The following is a 19,799-nucleotide window of genomic DNA, read 5'->3' as shown; positions in this document are numbered from 1 at the left end:
ATATACCTTAAAGTCATACTTGCAAACCTTGAGACCTCCGATTTCGGGAGGTGGGGGGCGTGGTTAAAAGGGGAGGAGTATATTTACAGCTAGAATTCACCAAGTCAAGTATTTCATATATATATATACCGTATATTACCAAATAACCGCCCATGTCCTAATAGCCGCCCGGGGTCTGACCCCATTTTGTCAATTAACCGCCTCTTCCTAATAACCGCCTATGTCCAAATAGTCGCCCATGGGCTGTTATTTGCATAATTTGGATTAAAATGCTACTGGGGTTGCGTTTGCTGCAGTATTATTGTTTTGATGGTTTTATAGAGTACTTGGTACCATAATTTTATTTTTTCCTGTATGCTGCTTTATTTAAAACTTGGGAGTACTGTAGCCTTTATTTTATTTATGTCAAGACTTGGACTATGGCTAGGTTTGTTCTCCCGAGGTGCAAAAGATTTGGACCATACGTGGCGTGAAGGTGAATACATGATTTATTTAAACACTATAACTACAAAAAAAAGTACAAACAAAAAGCGCGCACAGTGGCGGAGAAACGACTTGGCTATGAAAACAAATACTTGCACAAAGGCAGAAACTATGAACAACAAAAAACACTAACTGTGGCTTAATAAACAAAAACTTACTTGGCATGGAACCGGCATGAAAAAAGAGCAGCAAGGGTCATAAGGGTGTGTGGAGAGTGTGCAGAATCATAAATGTGGGATGTCACCAGAAAGACAAACTGAAAACAATGAACTTAAATACTACAGACATGATTAACGAAAACAGGTGCGTGACTCAAAACGTGAAACAGGTGCGTGACGTGACAGGTGAAAACTAATGGGTTGCTATGGTGACAAACAAGAGTGCACAATGAGTCCAAACGTGGAACAGGTGAAACTAATGGGTAATCATGGAAACAAGACAAGGGAGTGAAAAGCCAGAAACTAAAGAGTCCAATAACTAAACAAAACAAAACATGACTAAAACAAAACATGATTACACAGACATGACAATTTAAGTGACAGTATTATTCTTCTGTTTTGATGGTGGGTTTTATACTTGAGTACTTGGTACCATAATTTTATTTTTCCCGGTAGGCTGCTTTATTTAAAAAGTTTATTTATTTTTAGTATTGGTATTCTATTTGACAATTGTGGCACTACTGCCATGTTGAGGCCTTGTTGTTCTCTTGTCTTTTGATAGCCTACCTCATGTTGATCTCTTGTTTTTTTTGTTTGTATGTTTACAATAGCTTTTACATTTAAAGTTTTTTGTACGAAAAAAAAATACTGGACAGTAACCATTGTAACCAAATAATGGCCTGGTGCAGGCTGGTGCAAAAATAAATAAAAGCCTTGTGCAAATAACCACCTGTCCCCAAAATCGATTTTGTGAAATAAACGCCTGGGCTACTATTTGGTAATATACGGTATATATATATATATATATATATATATATATATATATATATATATATATATATATATATATATATATATATATAAGAAATACTTGACTTTCAGTGAATTATTATTATATATATATATATATATATATATATATATATACACATATATATGTATAAATAAAAGAAATACTTGAATTTCAGTGTTCATTTATTTACACATATACACACACATAACACTCATCTACTCATTGTTGAGTTAAGGGTTGAATTGTCCATCCTTGTTCTATTCTCTGTCACTATTTTTCTAACCATGCTGAACACCCTCTCTGATGATGCATTCTGCTTCGTCTCCTTGTTGTGCACTGCACTCTCTAAAAGCCCTAGATGTTATTGTCACATACGCATGTACAGTAGATGGCAGTATTGTCCTGTTTAAGAGTGTCACAACATTGCTGTTTACGGCAGACGAAAACGTGACTGCTGCTGTTGTTGTGTGTTGTTGCCGCGCTGGGAGGACGTTAATGAAACTGCCTAACAATAAACCCACATAAGAAACCAAGAACTCGCCCTCCATCATTTTACAGTTATAACGTGATTAGGCAGGCACGCTGTTTATATTGTGGGAAAGCGGACGTGAAAACAGGCGGTCGACACGTCACTCAGGTCCGCCTGAATTTCGGGAGAAAATTTGTCCCGGGAGAGGTGCTGAATTTCGGGAGTCTCCCGGAAAATCCGGGAGGGTTGGCAAGTATGCTTCCCGTTGGCTACTAATAAATACACTAAAACTTCAACTGTTTCCAGAACTGACAGTGTTTGGATTTTACTCTATGCTGGTACTAAATAAAGTACTGTGGTACTAATTAATTCAGAACGATACTATACTGCCTTTGAAAAATGCCGATACATTTCTTTCTTCCGCATGCGGCGGTGACGTACGAGGTTAATGATGTTGAGTGTATCAAAATGCACACACAGCTGCGCATACGTGCAAAAACTGCATTTCTACTGGTTAATACTACCGATAAAAAGGTGACGCTTTAAACACGGAAGCGCTTCTTCAAAACATGCCTCGCCAAAAGGTGGCATTAAGGTATTACAATCTTTGCTTCAAATTTAGGTAAACATTTAAATAACAATCATCCAGATCTCCACAAGGAGTTGAAAGGTAATGTAGTTAACCAGCTCCCTTTGGGAGTCCTTATGCAATGGGACATAAGGACCTATTGAATTTGTAACGTTTTATTCTTTATTCTTCCGCCGCCACATTAAACTGTAATTTGACCCACTTAACATGCTTCAAAACTCACCATATTTGACCCACACATCAGGACCTGCGAAAATTACCTTTTTTTTAAAAAAAAACAACCTCAAAACTGCGCTCTAGCGCCCCCTAGGAAAAAAAACAAACTAGACTGCCTATATCTCCCACTAGGAAGATCGGAGAGACATGAAACAAAAACCTGTATGTAGGTCTGACTTAGACCTATTTTTCATAATTGTATATCATCGGGCAAAAATCAACAGGAAGTTGGCAATTCCCCCTTCAAGACAAAAAAGTACTAAAAACAGTCACTTTTGCCTCTTTGAGCTGTAATTTGACCCCTTTAACATGCTTCAAAACTCACCGAACTGAACACACACATCAGGACTGGCAAAAATTGCGATCTAATAAAAAAAACCTAACCCCAAATCTCAAAATTGTGCTCTAGCGCAATTTTTTAATGAAACGCACAAAAAACTGCTCCTCGGATGAAAAAACTGACAAAACTGCCTGTAACTCCCACTGGGAAGGTCGGGGAGACATGAAACAAAAACCTCTATGTAGGGCTCACTTAGGCCTACATTTCATAAATTGACAACTCCCAGCAAAAATCAACAGGAAGTTTGCTATTCCCCCTTCAAAACAATTTTTTTGTAAAAACCGGTCACCTTCCTTCAAAAACTATCTCCTCTGAGCGCGTTTGTCGTTTCGCCTTCAAACTCACACAGGAGAGAGATTGAACCCTTGTGATTACAATGACAGAAGCGGTTTTTTTCTAACTGCTCCGGTTTTGATTTTATGACCCTTCAAAGACCCGCTGCGCTGATGCTGCTGCGCTGCTGTTTTTTTAAGATGGCTGCTTAAAAGCAGGAAGCACCAGCTTGCCCACACAATGCAGACAAGGTAGGTACACTAGACAAAAGTCTTGGGACACTTCAGACTAAAAGTAGACAAAAGTATTAGGACACTTATGACTATCACTGGACAAAAGTATTGGGACACTTAGGACTAGCACCTGCCAAATACGCGGGCCCGACCAACGCTGCTTGCAGCTTTAATTTTATTTGTATCTTAAAGCACAGACCAAGAGTGGCAAACATAAACCATACAATGTCAATAAAGCTTTCTATTCTGTTCTAACCTAATTCAAGGTTATATGTAACATACGGTATACAATTGTAAATTGTTCTTTGAGTGTAATAAGTAAAGCCCAGCGTGTTTAATGCCTTTTAATCTTTATTTTAATCTTCTAAAATTGTTCTTTGAGTGCAATAAGAAACACATGTTAATTGTATCATAAAGATTTTCTGTTCAAATGAAGCCATTAAGGACATTTGTTTGTGGTCCCCTTCATTTTTAAAAGGTATCGTGAAGTATCGAAATACCAATATTCTTTCACCGATACCAAAAATTGTAATCATCCAAATAAGATTAACGACAAAGTAGACACTTGTCAACGTTGCGGCTCGGAGACGACAACGAGTAAGCCAGCTAAATGGTTCGCTAACTTTGTTTAGATCGTATTTTTATTTCTATTTCATTAAAAAAAACGTGGAAGTCATATTTTGACGCAAAAATTAATGTTGAAAAAACGCAGATTTTTGCGATTTCATGGATATTTCACATGCCTTCAAATACATTTAAAAAAAAAAAAAAAGGAACCGCAAAAGTGAGTCTAGAAAATGTTAACCATCTGGTGTGTGCAGACAGATTACGAAAGCTAAAATGACAGTTTTTGTAAATGGAGTCTGGTGAAGACCTGGCTGACACCACCCACACCTGGGCTACTATTTGGTAATATACGGTATATATATATATATATATATATATATATATATATATATATATATATATAAGAAATACTTGACTTTCAGTGAATTATTATTATTATATATATATATATATATATATATATACACATATATATGTATAAATAAAAGAAATACTTGAATTTCAGTGTTCATTTATTTACACATATACACACACATAACACTCATCTACTCATTGTTGAGTTAAGGGCTGAATTGTCCATCCTTGTGCTATTCTCTGTCACTATTTTTCTAACCATGCTCAACACCCTCTCTGATGATGCATTCTGCTTCGTCTCCTTGTTGTGTACTGCACTCTCTAAAAGCCCTAGATGTTATTGTCACATATGCATGTACAGTAGATGGCAGTATTGTCCTGTTTAAGAGTGCCACAACATTGCTGTTTACGGCAGACGAACTGCTTTACGGTAGACGAAAACGTGACTGCTGCTGCTGTTGTGTGTTGTTGCCGCGCTGGGAGGACGTTAATGAAACTGCCTAACAATAAACCCACATAAGAAACCAAGAACTCGCCCTCCATCATTCTACAGTTATAACGTGATTAGGCAGGCACGCTGTTTATATTGTGGGAAAGCAGACGTGAAAACAGGCGGTCGACACGTCACTCAGGTCCGCCTGAATTTCGGGAGAAAATTTGTCCCGGGAGATTTTCGGGAGAGGCGCTGAATTTCGGGAGTCTCCCGGAAAATCCGGGAGGGTTGGCAAGTATGCTTCCCGTTGGCTACTAATAAATACACTAAAACTTCAACTGTTTCCAGAACTGACAGTGTTTGGATTTTACTCTATGCTGGTACTAAATAAAGTACTGTGGTACTAATTAATTCAGAACGATACTATACTGCCTTTGAAAAATGCCGATACATTTCTTTCTTCCGCATGCGGCGGTGACGTACGAGGTTAATGATGTTGAGTGTATCAAAATGCACACACAGCTGCGCATACGTGCAAAAACTGCATTTCTACTGGTTAATACTACCGATAAAAAGGTGACGCTTTAAACACGGAAGCGCTTCTTCAAAACATGCCTCGCCAAAAGGTGGCATTAAGGTATTACAATCTTTGCTTCAAATTTAGGTAAACATTTAAATAACAATCATCCAGATCTCCACAAGGAGGTGAAAGGTAATGTAGTTAACCAGCCCCCCTGCTGTGCACATACAGGTACGTAGACGCTTGTTGCCAATTATTAGTGCAGTCAAAACCGCCCACGTAGTGTAAACTAATGCTGGTGAAATGACTGAATTGTGTTAAAAATTCATAGTGTGTGTTTTATATTAAACAATGTGTGTTTTACCTGCTACATGTCTTAGCTGTGTACCTTCAGCCATATTGTTTTTAGTATTCAGTAATGATTAGGGCCCGCATGGCCCATTGTATAAGGACTCCCAAAGGGAGTCCTTATACAATGGGACATAAGGACCTATTGAATTTGTAAGGTTTTATTCTTTATTCTTCCGCCACCACATTAAACTGTAATTTGACCCACTTAACATGCTTCAAAACTCACCATATTTGACCCACACATTAGGACCTGCGAAAATTACCTTTTAAAAAAAAAAAAAAAACCTCAAAACTGCGCTCTAGCGCCCCCTAGGAAAAAAAAAAAAAACTAGACTGCCTATATCTCCCACTAGGAAGATCGGAGAGACATGAAACAAAAACCTGTATGTAGGTCTGACTTAGACCTAGTTTTCATAATTGTATATCATCGGGCAAAAATCAACAGGAAGTTGGCAATTCCCCCTTCAAGACAAAAAAGTACTAAAAACAGTCACTTTTGCCTCTTTGAGCTGTAATTTGACCCCTTTAACATGCTTCAAAACTCACCGAACTGAACACACACATCAGGACTGACATAAATTGCAATCTAATAAAAAAACCTAACCCCAAATCTCAAAATTGTGCTCTAGCGCAATTTTTTAATGAAACGCACAAAAAACTGCTCCTCGGATGAAAAAACTGACAAAACTGCCTGTAACTCCCACTGGGAAGGTCGGAGAGACATGAAACAAAAACCTCTATGTAGGGCTCACTTAGACCTACATTTCATAAATTGACAACCCCCAGCAAAAATCAACAGGAAGTTTGCTATTCCCCCTTCAAAACAATTTTTTTGTAAAAACCGGTCACCTTCCTTCAAAAACTATCTCCTCTGAGCGCGTTTGTCGTTTCAACTTCAAACTAACACAGGAGAGAGATTAAACCCTTGTGTATAAAATAACAGAACAGCGTTTTAATACCTGCTCCGGTTTTGATTTTATGACCCTTCAAAGACCCGCTGCGCTGATGCTGCTGCGCTGCTGTTTTTTTAAGATGGCTGCTTAAAAGCAGGAAGCACCAGCGTGCCCACACAATGCAGACAAGGTAGGTACACTAGACAAAAGTCTTGGGACACTTATGACTACCACCGGACAAAAGTATTGGGACACTTAGGCCGAAAACTGGACAAAAGTATTGGGACACTTGGGCCGAAAACTGGACAAAAGTATTGGGACACTTGGGACTACAACTTGACAAAAGTATTGGGACACTTAGGACTACAACTTGCCAAAAGTATTGGGACACTTGGGACTAAAACTGGACAAAAGTATTGGGACACTTAGGACTAGCACCTGACAAATACGCGGGCCCGACCAACGCTGCTTGCAGCTTTAATTAGGGCCCGCATGGCCCATTGCAAAAGGACTCCCGAAGGGAGTCCTTTTGCAATGGGACATAAGGACCTATTGTATTTGTAAGGTTTTATTCTTTATTCTTCCGCCGCCACATTAAACTGTAATTTGACCCACTTAACATGCTTCAAAACTCACCATATTTGACCCACACATCAGGACCTGCAAAAATTGCCTTTTTAAAAAAAAAACGAACCACAAAACTCAAAATTGCGCTCTAGCGCCCCCTAGGAAAAAAAAAAACTAGACTGTCTGTAACTCCCACTAGGAAGGTCGGAGAGACATGAAACAAAAACCTTTATGTAGGTCTGACTTATACCTAGCTTTCATAATAGTATATTCTCGGGCAAAAATCAACAGGAAGTTGGCTATTCCCCCTTCAAGACAAAAAAGTACTAAAAACAGTAACTTTTGCCTCTTTGAGCTGTAATGTGACCCCCTTAACACGCTTCAAAACTCACCGAACTGAACACACACATCAGGACTGGCAAAAATTGCAATCTAATGAAAAACCCTAACCCCAAATTTAAAAATTGTGCTCTACAGCAATTTTTGAATAAAACGGAGAAAAAACTGCTCCTCGGAAGAAAAAAATGACAAAACTGCCTGTAACTCCCACTGGGAAGGTCGGAGAGACATGAAACAAATACCTCTATGTAGGGCTCACTTAGACCTACATTTCATAAATTGACAACCCCCAGCAAAAATCAACAGGAAGTTTGCTATTCCCCCTTCAAAACAATTTTTTTGTAAAAACCGGTCACCTTCCTTCAAAAACGAACTCCTCTGAGCGCGTTTGTCGTTTCGCCTTCAAACTCACACAGGAGAGAGATTGAACCCTTGTGATTACAATGACAGAAGCGTTTTTTTTCCTAACTGCTCCGGTTTTGATTTTATGACCCTTCAAAGACCCGCTGCGCTGATGCTGCTGCGCTGCTGTTTTTTTAAGATGGCTGCTTAAAAGCAGGAAGCACCAGCGTGCCCACACAATGCAGACAAGGTAGGTACACTAGACAAAAGTCTTGGGACACTTCAGACTAAAAGTAGACAAAAGTATTAGGACACTTATGACTATCACTGGACAAAAGTATTGGGACACTTAGGACTAGCACCTGCCAAATACGCGGGCCCGACCAACGCTGCTTGCAGCTTTAATTTTATTTGTATCTTAAAGCACAGACCAAGAGTGGCAAACATAAACCATACAATGTCAATAAAGCTTTCTATTCTGTTCTAACCTAATTCAAGGTTATATGTAACATACGGTATACAATTGTAAATTGTTCTTTGAGTGTAATAAGTAAAGCCCAGCGTGTTTAATGCCTTTTAATCTTTCGTTTAATCTTCTAAAATTGTTCTTTGAGTGCAATAAGAAAGGTATGTTAATTGTATCATAAAGATTTTCTGTTCAAATGAAGCCATTAAGGACATTTGTTTGTGATCCCCTTCATTTTGAAAGGTATCGTGAAGTATCGAAATACCAATATTTTTTCACCGATACCAAAAATTGTAATCATCCAAGTAAGATTAACGACAAAGTAGACACTTGTCAACGTTGCGGCTCGGAGACGACAACGAGTAAGCCAGCTAAATGGTTCGCTAACTTTGTTTAGATCGTATTTTTATTTCAATTTAATTTAAAAAAACGTGGAAGTCATATTTTGATGCAAAAATTAATGTTGAAAAATGCAGATTTTTGCAATTTCATGGATATTTCACATGCCTTCAAATACATAAAAAAAAAAAAAAAAAGGAACCGCAAAAGTGAGTCTAGAAAATGTTAACCATCTGGTGTGTGCAGACAGATTACGAAAGCTAAAATGACAGTTTTTGTAAATGGAGTCTGGTGAAGACCTGGCTGACACCACCCTCAGGCAAATATGTAACTAACGTGTTGTGAAATGACTGTTTGGCTGCTGCCTTTTGTTATGTTTGGGTCCCTGAGTGCTGGAGTTTTTCAGCCATTTTTGTCACAAACAAACAAAATGTATTATTTCAAGTAAGGCTGCAGCTATCGATTATTTTTCTATCGATTAATCTATAGATTATTTTTTCGATTAATCTATAGATTATTTTTCCGATTAATCTATAGATTATTTTTCCTTTTACCGATTATTTTTTTTATTTAAAATGAAGATGAAAAAATAAATTTAGGCCAGTTTTTTCAAAAGGCATGACTTACCGTATTTTCCGCACTATTAGCCGCACCTAAAAACCACAAATTTACTCAAAAGCTGACAGTGCGGCTTTTAACCCGGTGCGCTTTATATATGGATTAATATTACGATTCATTTTCATAAAGTTTCGATCTCGCAACTTCGGTAAACAGCCGCCATCTTTTTTCCCGGTAGAACAGGAAGCGCTTCTTCTTCTACGCAAGCAACCGCCAAGGTAAGCACCCGCCCCCATAGAACAGGAAGCGCTTCTTCTACTGTAAGCAACCACCCGCCCCGGAAGAAGAAGCACGCGGTGCATGCTGGGATATGTGACGTTTCATTTCCATTTGTGTGTTTATGTAAAGACCCCAAAATGGCTCCTATTAAGTGTGTTGTCTGTCTAATTATAAATAATGCAGACGAGGCGTGTTAACTGAGTTCTCAACGTTTACTCACAGCGTGCTCATAACCACATTCTAACTGCCAGCATACAACAACGCTTCTCAGGGCTACCGCGCATGCTCGTCACTATCGTTGCATGCTGGGTAGTGTAGTTGTTATATTTGCTAGCTCATAACATCACATTAAGAGACACGCTTACGCGCTTAATTCAATACTCGCCGTCATTCCGGGTGGATTGACAAAAGACCTCCAGCCGCTAGATATTGGTGTCAACAGGGCATTCGAAGCTAGACTGCTAACTGCGTGGGAACAATGGATGACCGAAGGCGAACACACATTCACTAAGACAGGGAGGCAGCGCCGGACGACATTCGCCCAACTTTTCAATTCGGACAACGAAGGAGAATAATTCGAGGGATTTATGAATGAAGAATAACTTCAGAAAGTGAGCGTTATGTTTATTTTGTGTGTTGTGACATTAACGTTCGAGCAACATTAAGTTATTGATGTTGCTATTGCTCTGCACTATTTTGAATTTTACTATGTTTGTGATTGCACATTTGCGTACATTTTGGGAGTGAACAGAGTTGTTAGAACGCTGGTTTTTAATATATTATTAAAGTTTGACTGACCTATCTGACTGTTTTTTTGACATTCCTTTAGCGCAGTTAGATGCGGCTTACAACACCGGGCGGCTTATAGGTGGACAAAGTTTTGAAATATGCCGTTCATTGAAGGCGCGGCTTTTAACCCAGGTCGCCTTATGGTGCGGAAAATACGGTATTTACAAAAAAAAAAGTATGGCCACTCAGTCAACATTGACAACAACATGACAAAATATTCTGTAACAATGTAAACATTTAAAACTTTTAACATTTAACAAAATTAAAAGTAGCTTAATTGCCTTTTAATGTGGAAATATAAAAGTAAACATCCAGTGCAAATCTTAATATTCTGCAATAGTATAAGCATTTCAAAAGTAAAAGTATTGCTTATTTTGCTTTAAAATGTACAAAAATAAAGATAAACATCCAATACAAAAAAGTGCAAAACGAAATATTCTGTAACAGTGTAAACATTTCAACAAAAGTAAAATTATTGCTTATTTTGCTTAATAACACAACAATGATAGTATGATTAAAGTGAAAGTTAATTGTTGGTTTGTACATAGTATATGTAACTGTTAATGTTGTAAAAGGTATTTGCACAACTAATTAACGTTAGCGTCTTTGTAAACACTGAACAGGCACGCCAAACGCGCCTCTCAGAGCGAAACGGTGTTTTAGTTTATGAATTTACAACGCAGATACAAATGACACATTCATGTTTTTGTGTAATGATGACAACATATACTCACGCGGACCATTGACTAGTTGATGGTGATGGCAAGAACGCTGTCGGGTGTTTTCTTTTTAAATGTTCCTTCATAGCCGTTGTGCTGCTATGATAGGCCATTTCCGCTTGACACAGTGTGCATACAACAACTGTCAAGTGTTTGGCTTTTTTCGCTGTGCTTATCCCACACTTGAAGGGATGTACCAATGCTGAATGTGGCTTCTGGATTTCACTCAAAAGACCAGACCGTAGATACTTTTTCCTTTTATTTTCCTTTAGTTTGCAACAGTTTTTCCAACCAAGAAACAGCTTCTTTTTTCTTCTTTAGTCTTTTTAGCAGTCTTTAGCAGTGTTAGTAGACTTTAGTAGACTTTAGTTTCTTTAGCTGTCATTAGCTGTCTTTAGTAGCCTTTAGTAGCCTTTAGCTTCTTTAGTAGGTGAAAAACATTTAAGGACAAAACACCACAAGATTAACATGCTGTAAAAAATCAATCAATTATCAATCCCATAATTTACAATTATTAATTAGGCTATCAAACTCTTAACCATTAAACAAGTGCAAGAAAATGGACACATCTTTTCCCTTTAAGTTAAAACAGATTTTAAATAAATTGTCTCAACATAAATGCACCAAGATATATATAAAATACATTTAAACCCAGAAACACAATAGATAAATGCAGCAGAAAACCCAATTTGCAAATACATAAATACCTAACCAATTAACCACCTATTTAGATACATATTTAAAATCCATATTCAATATAAATATATTATTAAATTAGCAGTGAAACACTCAATCTTAAACGCCGTCTACTGCTAGAAAAATGCCCCTTTTTCTACGCCCTCACCAGCAGCCAATGATCCAACACAGTTAAATCCAACACTTGAAGTTGAGCGACTTCACCCTCCTGATGAAGCAAACTGCAACATTTATCAAACTAAGCAAAGAATATCAACACTTCCTTACTAAACAACAGTTACACAAAACACCGTGTGTATTTAGCCTCCAGACTAAGCACGCTACATGCACCCCCATGATTTGACACAGCGGTCTAATTACCGGGCTCGCGCACCAGCAGATGAGACGGGAGCGCGCCGCGTTATACCTGCGCGTGAACGTAAACTGATCGGTTCTGATCATATAAGCCGACTGGCCGAAATAATGCCGAATTATATACATTTCCTGGGGTTGCCTAGGTGAATAGGGATGCGGATGTGCTCTAAGATAAAATATAATTTTATTAAGTGGGGTTTGGCTGGTTGCTCAGCAGCCACGGTTGCGAGCTCGCGCGTCAGCTGACGAGACAGCTGTTCACCGCTACAACATTATTAGGCCGTTTATTGAAATACTCCCACACTTTTGACAACTTTTGGCGTGCTTTTTTCCCCTCGCTCGCACCGCTCGCATCGTCTGCTTTGCGCTCCGCCATGACGGTAGTGTGACGTAAATATGCGACGCATCGACGCACAAAAACGGCGTCGACGTATTTACGTAACCGATGACGTCGACTACGTCGACGCGTCGTTTCAGCCTTAATTTCAAGTTACAACAATAATTGAAGAGACACACAAGCAGATTTACCCTTTGGTACCCTCTGGGATGGCTTCGACCCTGCGGCATGCATCCAAGACAGTGGTCCCAGGTTCTAACAGCAATTCATGGAAGGGGGCTTCTCTGAAGAGCTCCTGCAGCTCCAAGTCACTCATCTCCTCCAAGTCCTGCACGCTGCTGTGGTACAGAGTGTTGGTGCATCTGCAAGCACAACAACGGAGGTCAGGTGTCACGTATGCCAGACGGCTGGGTTGACGGACAGGATTCTGACCTCTTGGCACTCTCGAGACCCTCCTTTCCATGCACCAACTTGGTCACCTCCGCCGCCAGTCGTTTATGGGCCAGACGTTTACCAGGATCCTGCCTCTGCTGCTCCATCACGCTCTCCACCTCGGCCAGAGGCAGGAAGGTGAACAGTTTCAGGTACCTGTGGACATTTTTGCAGATGTATTACAAATATAGCGTACATTAATGAGAAATAAAATGAACTTTTTTTATTTTAGCATACGGCTGCAATGAAACCAAGGGTGAAAAATGTAAAGGGGTCTGAATACTTTCCGTCCGCACTATATACAGGTAAAAGCCAGTAAATTAGAATATTTTGAAAAACTTGATTTATTTCAGTAATTGCATTCAAAAGGTGTAACTTGTACATTATATTTATTCATTGCACACAGACTGATGCATTCAAATGTTTATTTCATTTAATTTTGATGATTTGAAGTGGCAACAAATGAAAATCCAAAATTCCGTGTGTCACAAAATTAGAATATTGTGTAAGGGTTAAATTTTGAAGACACCTGGTGCCACAAACTAATCAGCTGATTAACTCAAAACACCTGCAAAGGGCTTTAAATGGTCTCTCAGTCCAGTTCTGAAGCCTACACAAACATGGGGAAGACTTCAGATTTGACAGCTGTCCAAAAGGCAACCATCGACACATTGCACAAGGAGGGAAAGACACAAAAGGTTATTGCTGAAGAGGCTGGCTGTTCTCAGATCTCTGTGTCCAAACACATTAATGGAGAGGCAAAGGGAAGGAAAAACTGTGGTCAGAAAAAGTGTACAAGCGATAGGGATCACCGCGCCCTGGTCAAGATTGTGAAAAAAAACCCCATTCAAAAATGTGGGGGAGATTCAGAAGGAGTGGACAGCTGCTGGAGTCAGTGCTTCAAGATCCACCACCAAGAGACGCTTGAAAGACATGGGTTCCAACTGCCGCATACCTCGTGTCAAGCCACTGTTGACCAAGAAACAGCGCGAAAAGCGTCTCACCTGGGCTAAGGAAAAAAAGAGCTGGACTGCTGCTGAGTGGTCCAAAGTCATGTTTTCTGACGAAAGCAAATTTTGCATTTCCTTTGGAAATCGAGGTCCCAGAGTCTGGAGGAAGACAGGAGAGGCACAGGATCCACGTTGCCTGAAGTCTAGTGTAAAGTTTCCACCATCAGTGATGGTTTGGGGTGCCATGTCATCTGCTGGTGTCGGTCCACTCTGTTTCCTGAGATCCAGGGTCAACGCAGCCGTCTACCAGCAAGTTTTAGAGCACTTCATGCTTCCTGCTGCTGACCTGCTCTATGGAGATGGAGATTTCAAGTTCCAACAGGACTTGGCGCCTGCACACAGCGCAAAATCTACCCGTGCCTGGTTTACGGACCATGGTATTTCTGTTCTAAATTGGCCCGCCAACTCCCCTGACCTTAGCCCCATAGAAAATCTGTGGGGTATTGTGAAAAGGAAGATGCAGAATGCCAGACCCAAAAACGCAGAAGAGTTGAAGGCCACTATCAGAGCAACCTGGGCTCTCATAACACCTGAGCAGTGCCAGAAACTCATCGACTCCATGCCACGCCGCATTAACGCAGTAATTGAGGCAAAAGGAGCTCCAACCAAGTATTGAGTATTGTACATGCTCATATTTTTCATTTTCATACTTTTCAGTTGGCCAACATTTCTAAAAATCCCTTTTTTGTATTAGCCTTAAGTAATATTCTAATTTTGTGACACACGGAATTTTGGATTTTCATTTGTTGCCACTTCAAATCATCAAAATTAAATGAAATAAACATTTGAATGCATCAGTCTGTGTGCAATGAATAAATATAATGTACAAGTTACACCTTTTGAATGCAATTACTGAAATAAATCAAGTTTTTCAAAATATTCTAATTTACTGGCTTTTACCTGTATATATCAGTTTGAGTCTTCCTCCTTACCCACCCTTCCACGCTGGCGTCAGGCTGCCGTAGAAAAAACTGGAAGAGCTCAAATGGCGACGTCTTGTCACGATTGAGCCAAACAGCGTTGCCTTCAGTTTTGCCGAGCTTGTCCCCCACCGAGCTGGTGACCAGAGGGATGGTGAGGCCGTACACCTCCTCACCGCTCATCCTGGAGAGGACACGATAGACATACTTTTAACATGATGACTTTAAAGGGGAACTGCACTTTTGGGGGGAATTTTGCCTCTCTTATACAATTATTATAAGAAACATGACTATGGATGGATTTTCTTATGCACGCCAACTTGTTAATAAAGTAAATAAAAGTCCACTAACAGCGGCTCCGCTGTTAGTGGACTTTTATTTTATGGGAGCTCCTCTATTCCGCCCAAAAAATACAATAAATAACCATTCAAAAAGCACCAACAATACTCCATTTACATTTGGTGACTTGAGTAATAACCAAGTATTAGTGATATTGTTATTATAAGCGCTAACGCAGACAAACTATTTATAGAGGTGCCGGGAAACTAATTCTTTATTTACTTTCCCTAAATATCTTTTGCTTCTTCCTGCTACTTTTCGAAGGTATTCCATGTTTAGATGTTTTTGTTTGTTTTTAAATAGTGCTATTTTGTTTGAAATGAACCTGCTGGAGATGATTGTGCATATCATGCTCGTGTTGGCTAAATATAGCATATGCAATAAAGAAATGTAGTAAATGTACTTGTGGATGAAGTCATCATATGAAATAAAGAAAGGTAGTAAATGTACTTGTGGATGAAGTCATCATATGAAATAAAATATAGTAAATGTACTTGTGGATGAAGTCATCATATGAAATAAAGAAAGGTAGTAAATGTACTTGTGGATGAAGTCATCATATGAAATAAAGAAATGTAGTAAATGTACTTGTGGATGAAGTCATCATATGAAATAAAATATAGTAAATGTACTTGTGGATGAAGTCATCATATGAAATAAAGAAAGGTAGTAAATGTACTTGTGGATGAAGTCATCATATGAAATAAAGAAATATAGTAAATGTATTTGTGGATGAAGTCATCATATTAAATAATGAAATGTAGTAAATGTACTTGTGGATGAAGTCATCATACGAAATAATGAAATGTAGTAAATGTACTTGTGGATGAAGTCATCATACGAAATAAAATATAGTAAATGTATTTGTGGATGAAGTCATATGAAATAACGAAATGTATTAAATGTACTTGTGGATGAAGTCATCATACGAAATAAAATATAGTAAATGTATTTGTGGATGAAGTCATATTAAATAATGAAATGTAGTAAATGTACTTGTGGATGAAGTCATCATACGAAATAATGAAATGTAGTAAATGTACTTGTGGATGAAGTCATCATACGAAATAAAATATAGTAAATGTATTTGTGGATGAAGTCATATGAAATAACGAAATGTATTAAATGTACTTGTGGATGAAGTCATCATACGAAATAAAATATAGTAAATGTATTTGTGGATGAAGTCATACGAAATAAAGAAACATAGTAAATGTACTTGTGGGTAAAGTCATCATATGAATTAAAGAAAAGTAGTAAATGTACTTGTGGATGAAGTCATATGAAATAAAGAAAAGTAGTAAAAGTAAGAAACATAGTAAATGTACTTGTGGATGAAGTCATGAAATAAAGAAAAGTAGTAGATGTAAGAAACATAGTAAATGCACTTGTGTAAGGCTGAAACGACGCGTCGACGTAGTCGACGTCATCGGTTACGTAAATACGTCGACGCCGTTTTTGTGCGTCGGCGCGTCGCATATTTACGTCACTCTACTTTACTGTCATGGCGGAGCGCAAAGCAGACGATGCGAGCGAGGGGAAAAAAGCACGCCAAAAGTCGTCAAAAGTGTGGGAGTATTTCAATAAACGGCCTAATAATGTTGTTGTATGCACACTGTGTCGAGCGGAAATGGCCTATCATAGCAGCACAACGGCTATGAACGAACATTTGAAAAGAAAACCCCCGACAGCGTTCTTGCCATCACCATCAACAAGTCAATCGTCCGCGTGCGTATACGTTGTCATTATTACACAAAAACATGAATGTGTCATTTGTATCTGCGTTGTAAATTCATAAACTAAAGCACCGTTTCGCTCTGAGAGGCGCGTTTGGCGTGCCTGTTCAGTGTTTACAAAGACGCGCTCCTCTTTAACGCTGTGGAGAGGCGGCGGCGGCGGCGAGCGAGCGGCGAGGCGAGGCGCGCCGGGAGTGACGCCGCAATCGTGCCCAGGTGCGCGATCCGCGCAGTTGGAAGAGAAAAGACTTTGTGTAAAATTAAAAGATTGTAAACCTGGCAAAGCCGTCTGGCGTTCAGTCTGTCGGTCCTGAAAGAACCCCACGGCACAAGACGTGTCACAAACGCTAACGTTAATTAGTTGTGCAAATACCTTTTACAACATTAACAGTTACATATACTATGTACAAACCAACAATTAACTTTCACTTTAATCATACTATCATTGTTGTGTTATTAAGCAAAATAAGCAATACTTTTACTTTTGTTGAAATGTTTACACTGTACACTTTTTTGTATTGGATGTTTAGCTTTATTTTTGCACATTTTAGCAAATAAGCAATACTTTTACTTTTGTTGAAATGTTTACACTGTTACAGAATATTTCCGTTTTGCGCTTTTTTGTATTGGATGTTTATCTTTATTTTTGCACATTTTAAAGCAAAATAAGCAATACTTTTACTTTTGAAATGCTTATACTATTCCAGAATATTAAGATTTGCACTGGATGTTTACTTTTATATTTGCACATTAAAAAGCAAATAAGCTACTTTTAATTTTGTTAAATGTTAAAAGTTTTAAATGTTTACATTGTTACAGAATATTTTGTCATGTTGTTGTCAATGTTGACTGAGTGGCCATACTTTTTTTTTTGTAAATAAAAGCCATGCCTTTTGAAAAAACTGGCCTACATTTATTTTTTCCTCTTCATTTTAAATTAAAAAAAAAATCGGTAAAAGGAAAAATAATTTATAGATTAATCGAAAAAATAATCTATAGATTAACCGATTAATCGAAAAAATAATCTATAGATTAATCGATAGAAAAATAATCGTTAGCTGCAGCCCTATAGTAAATGTACTTGTGGATGAAATCATATGAAATAAAGAAAAGTAGTAAAAGTAAGAAAGGTAGTAAATGTACTTGTGGATGAAATCATCATATGAAATAATGAAATGTAGTAAATGTACTTGTGGATGAAGTCATGAAATAAAGACAAGTAGTAGATGTAAGAAACATAGTAAATGTACTTGTGGATGAAATCATATGAAATAAAGAAAAGTAGTAAAAGTAAGAAAGGTAGTAAATGTACTTGTGGATGAAGTCATCATATGAAATAAAGAAATGTAGTAAATGTACTTGTGGATGAAGTCATCATATGAAATAAAGAAATATAGTAAATGTATTTGTGGATGAAGTCATCATAAGAAATGTAGTAAATGTACTTGTGGATGAAGTCATGAAATAAAGACAAGTAGTAGATGTAAGAAACATAGTAAATGTACTTGTGGATGAAATCATATGAAATAAAGAAAAGTAGTAAAAGTAAGAAAGGTAGTAAATGTACTTGTGGATGAAGTCATCATATGAAATAAAGAAATGTAGTAAATGTACTTGTGGATGAAGTCATCATATGAAATAAAGAAATATAGTAAATGTATTTGTGGATGAAGTCATCATAAGAAATGTAGTAAATGTACTTGTGGATGAAGTCATCATATGAAATAAAGAAAGGTAGTAAATGTACTTGTGGATGAAGTCATGGCCGGACATGATGTTTCCCAGCTGGTCGCTCCCTCCCAGCTGGACCTTGCAGCCGTAGACCTGGTTGAGGTGGTAGAAGTCGTAGGCCTGGAAGGTCTGGTAGGTGAACTCCGTCAGGCTCATGCCGTCTCCGCTCTGCAGTCTGGCCTGCACGCTGTGGCGGCTCAGCATGGTGCCCAACCGGAAGTGTCGCCCGGCCTCCGACAGGAAGTGGACCACGTCCCAGTCCTTGTACCAGCTGAGGTTGTCCAGCACGGCCACGGTGCCGAGCGCCTTGGAGCCGCCGTGGAAGTGGACTTCATGGTTGGTGAACAGCCGGTAAATGCTCTCCCGGATGCCGCGCGTGTTCTCCCGCACGACGTCCGCGGACAGCCGCTGCCGCTCGCTACTTTTCCCGCTCGGGTCGCCGATCTGCGCGGTGGCGCCTCCGAGCACGGCGACCACGTGATGACCGGCGCTGCGGAAGTGGAGGAGGCCGATGAGGGCCAGCAGGTTGCCGACGTGCAGGCTGTCGGCGGTGGGGTCGAAGCCGCAGTAGACGGTCTGCGCGCCGGACTGCAGCAGGCCGGGCAGCCGCTGGTGTGCCGCGTCCTCCGGGAAAGACTCCTTCAGGAGGCCGCGTTTGTACAAGCCGTGCAGCAGCCCGCTACAAGCCGGAGGAGAAGGGTGGAACTTCCGCCGCAGTGTGAAGGCTAAAGTGGGCGGAATACAAGCACCATGCCGCCGCACACAGCGGCACACTCCCGCCATGTTGGAGACCTCTTCGTCTTCTCCTTCTTCTTCATTTTATGGCGGGTCGCAACAATGTCGGAGACGATGCGGGAGCAGGAGGAGAGTCGAGCGTCCTCTGGTGCACTGGAGTTGCACCTAATTACAACCATAGACATGTTAGAAGTAGACGCAGCATTGGCTGCTGTGACGCGAGAAATTGGGCCGCCATCTTGAAGTGGTGATGAGGAGCCTGCGAGCAGCCTAAACTGACAGTTGACAGGTAGAAAACAAAGATGCTAAACTGACAGTTGACAGGTAGAAAACAAAGATGCTAAACTGACAGTTGACAGGTAGAAAACAAAGATGCTAAACTGACAGTTGGGAGGTAGAAAACAAAAGATGCTAAACTGACAGTTGACAGGTAGAAAAC

At 39.4% G+C, this 19,799-nt stretch overlaps 1 protein-coding gene across 1 annotated transcript in view; it reads right to left on the bottom strand.

Moving 5' to 3' along the window:
- Window positions 1–19,470, bottom strand: part of yars2 (tyrosyl-tRNA synthetase 2, mitochondrial) — a 21,667-nt gene extending 2,197 nt beyond the window's left edge. Inside the window, exons 1-4 of the mRNA XM_061969428.2 lie at window positions 18,642–19,470; window positions 14,836–15,003; window positions 12,890–13,045; window positions 12,649–12,819 (exon numbers count right to left, since the gene is read on the bottom strand). Coding sequence (XP_061825412.2) covers window positions 12,649–12,819; window positions 12,890–13,045; window positions 14,836–15,003; window positions 18,642–19,408 — 1,262 coding nt within the window. The 5' untranslated portion in view covers window positions 19,409–19,470. The remainder of the gene's footprint in view (window positions 1–12,648; window positions 12,820–12,889; window positions 13,046–14,835; window positions 15,004–18,641) is intronic.
- Window positions 19,471–19,799: the final 329 nt, after the last annotated feature.

Source organism: Nerophis lumbriciformis, linkage group LG10 (genome assembly GCF_033978685.3).
Source record: "Nerophis lumbriciformis linkage group LG10, RoL_Nlum_v2.1, whole genome shotgun sequence".
NCBI classification, from domain to species: domain Eukaryota; kingdom Metazoa; phylum Chordata; class Actinopteri; order Syngnathiformes; family Syngnathidae; genus Nerophis; species Nerophis lumbriciformis.
This window is presented reverse-complemented; position numbering and strand designations above follow the sequence as displayed.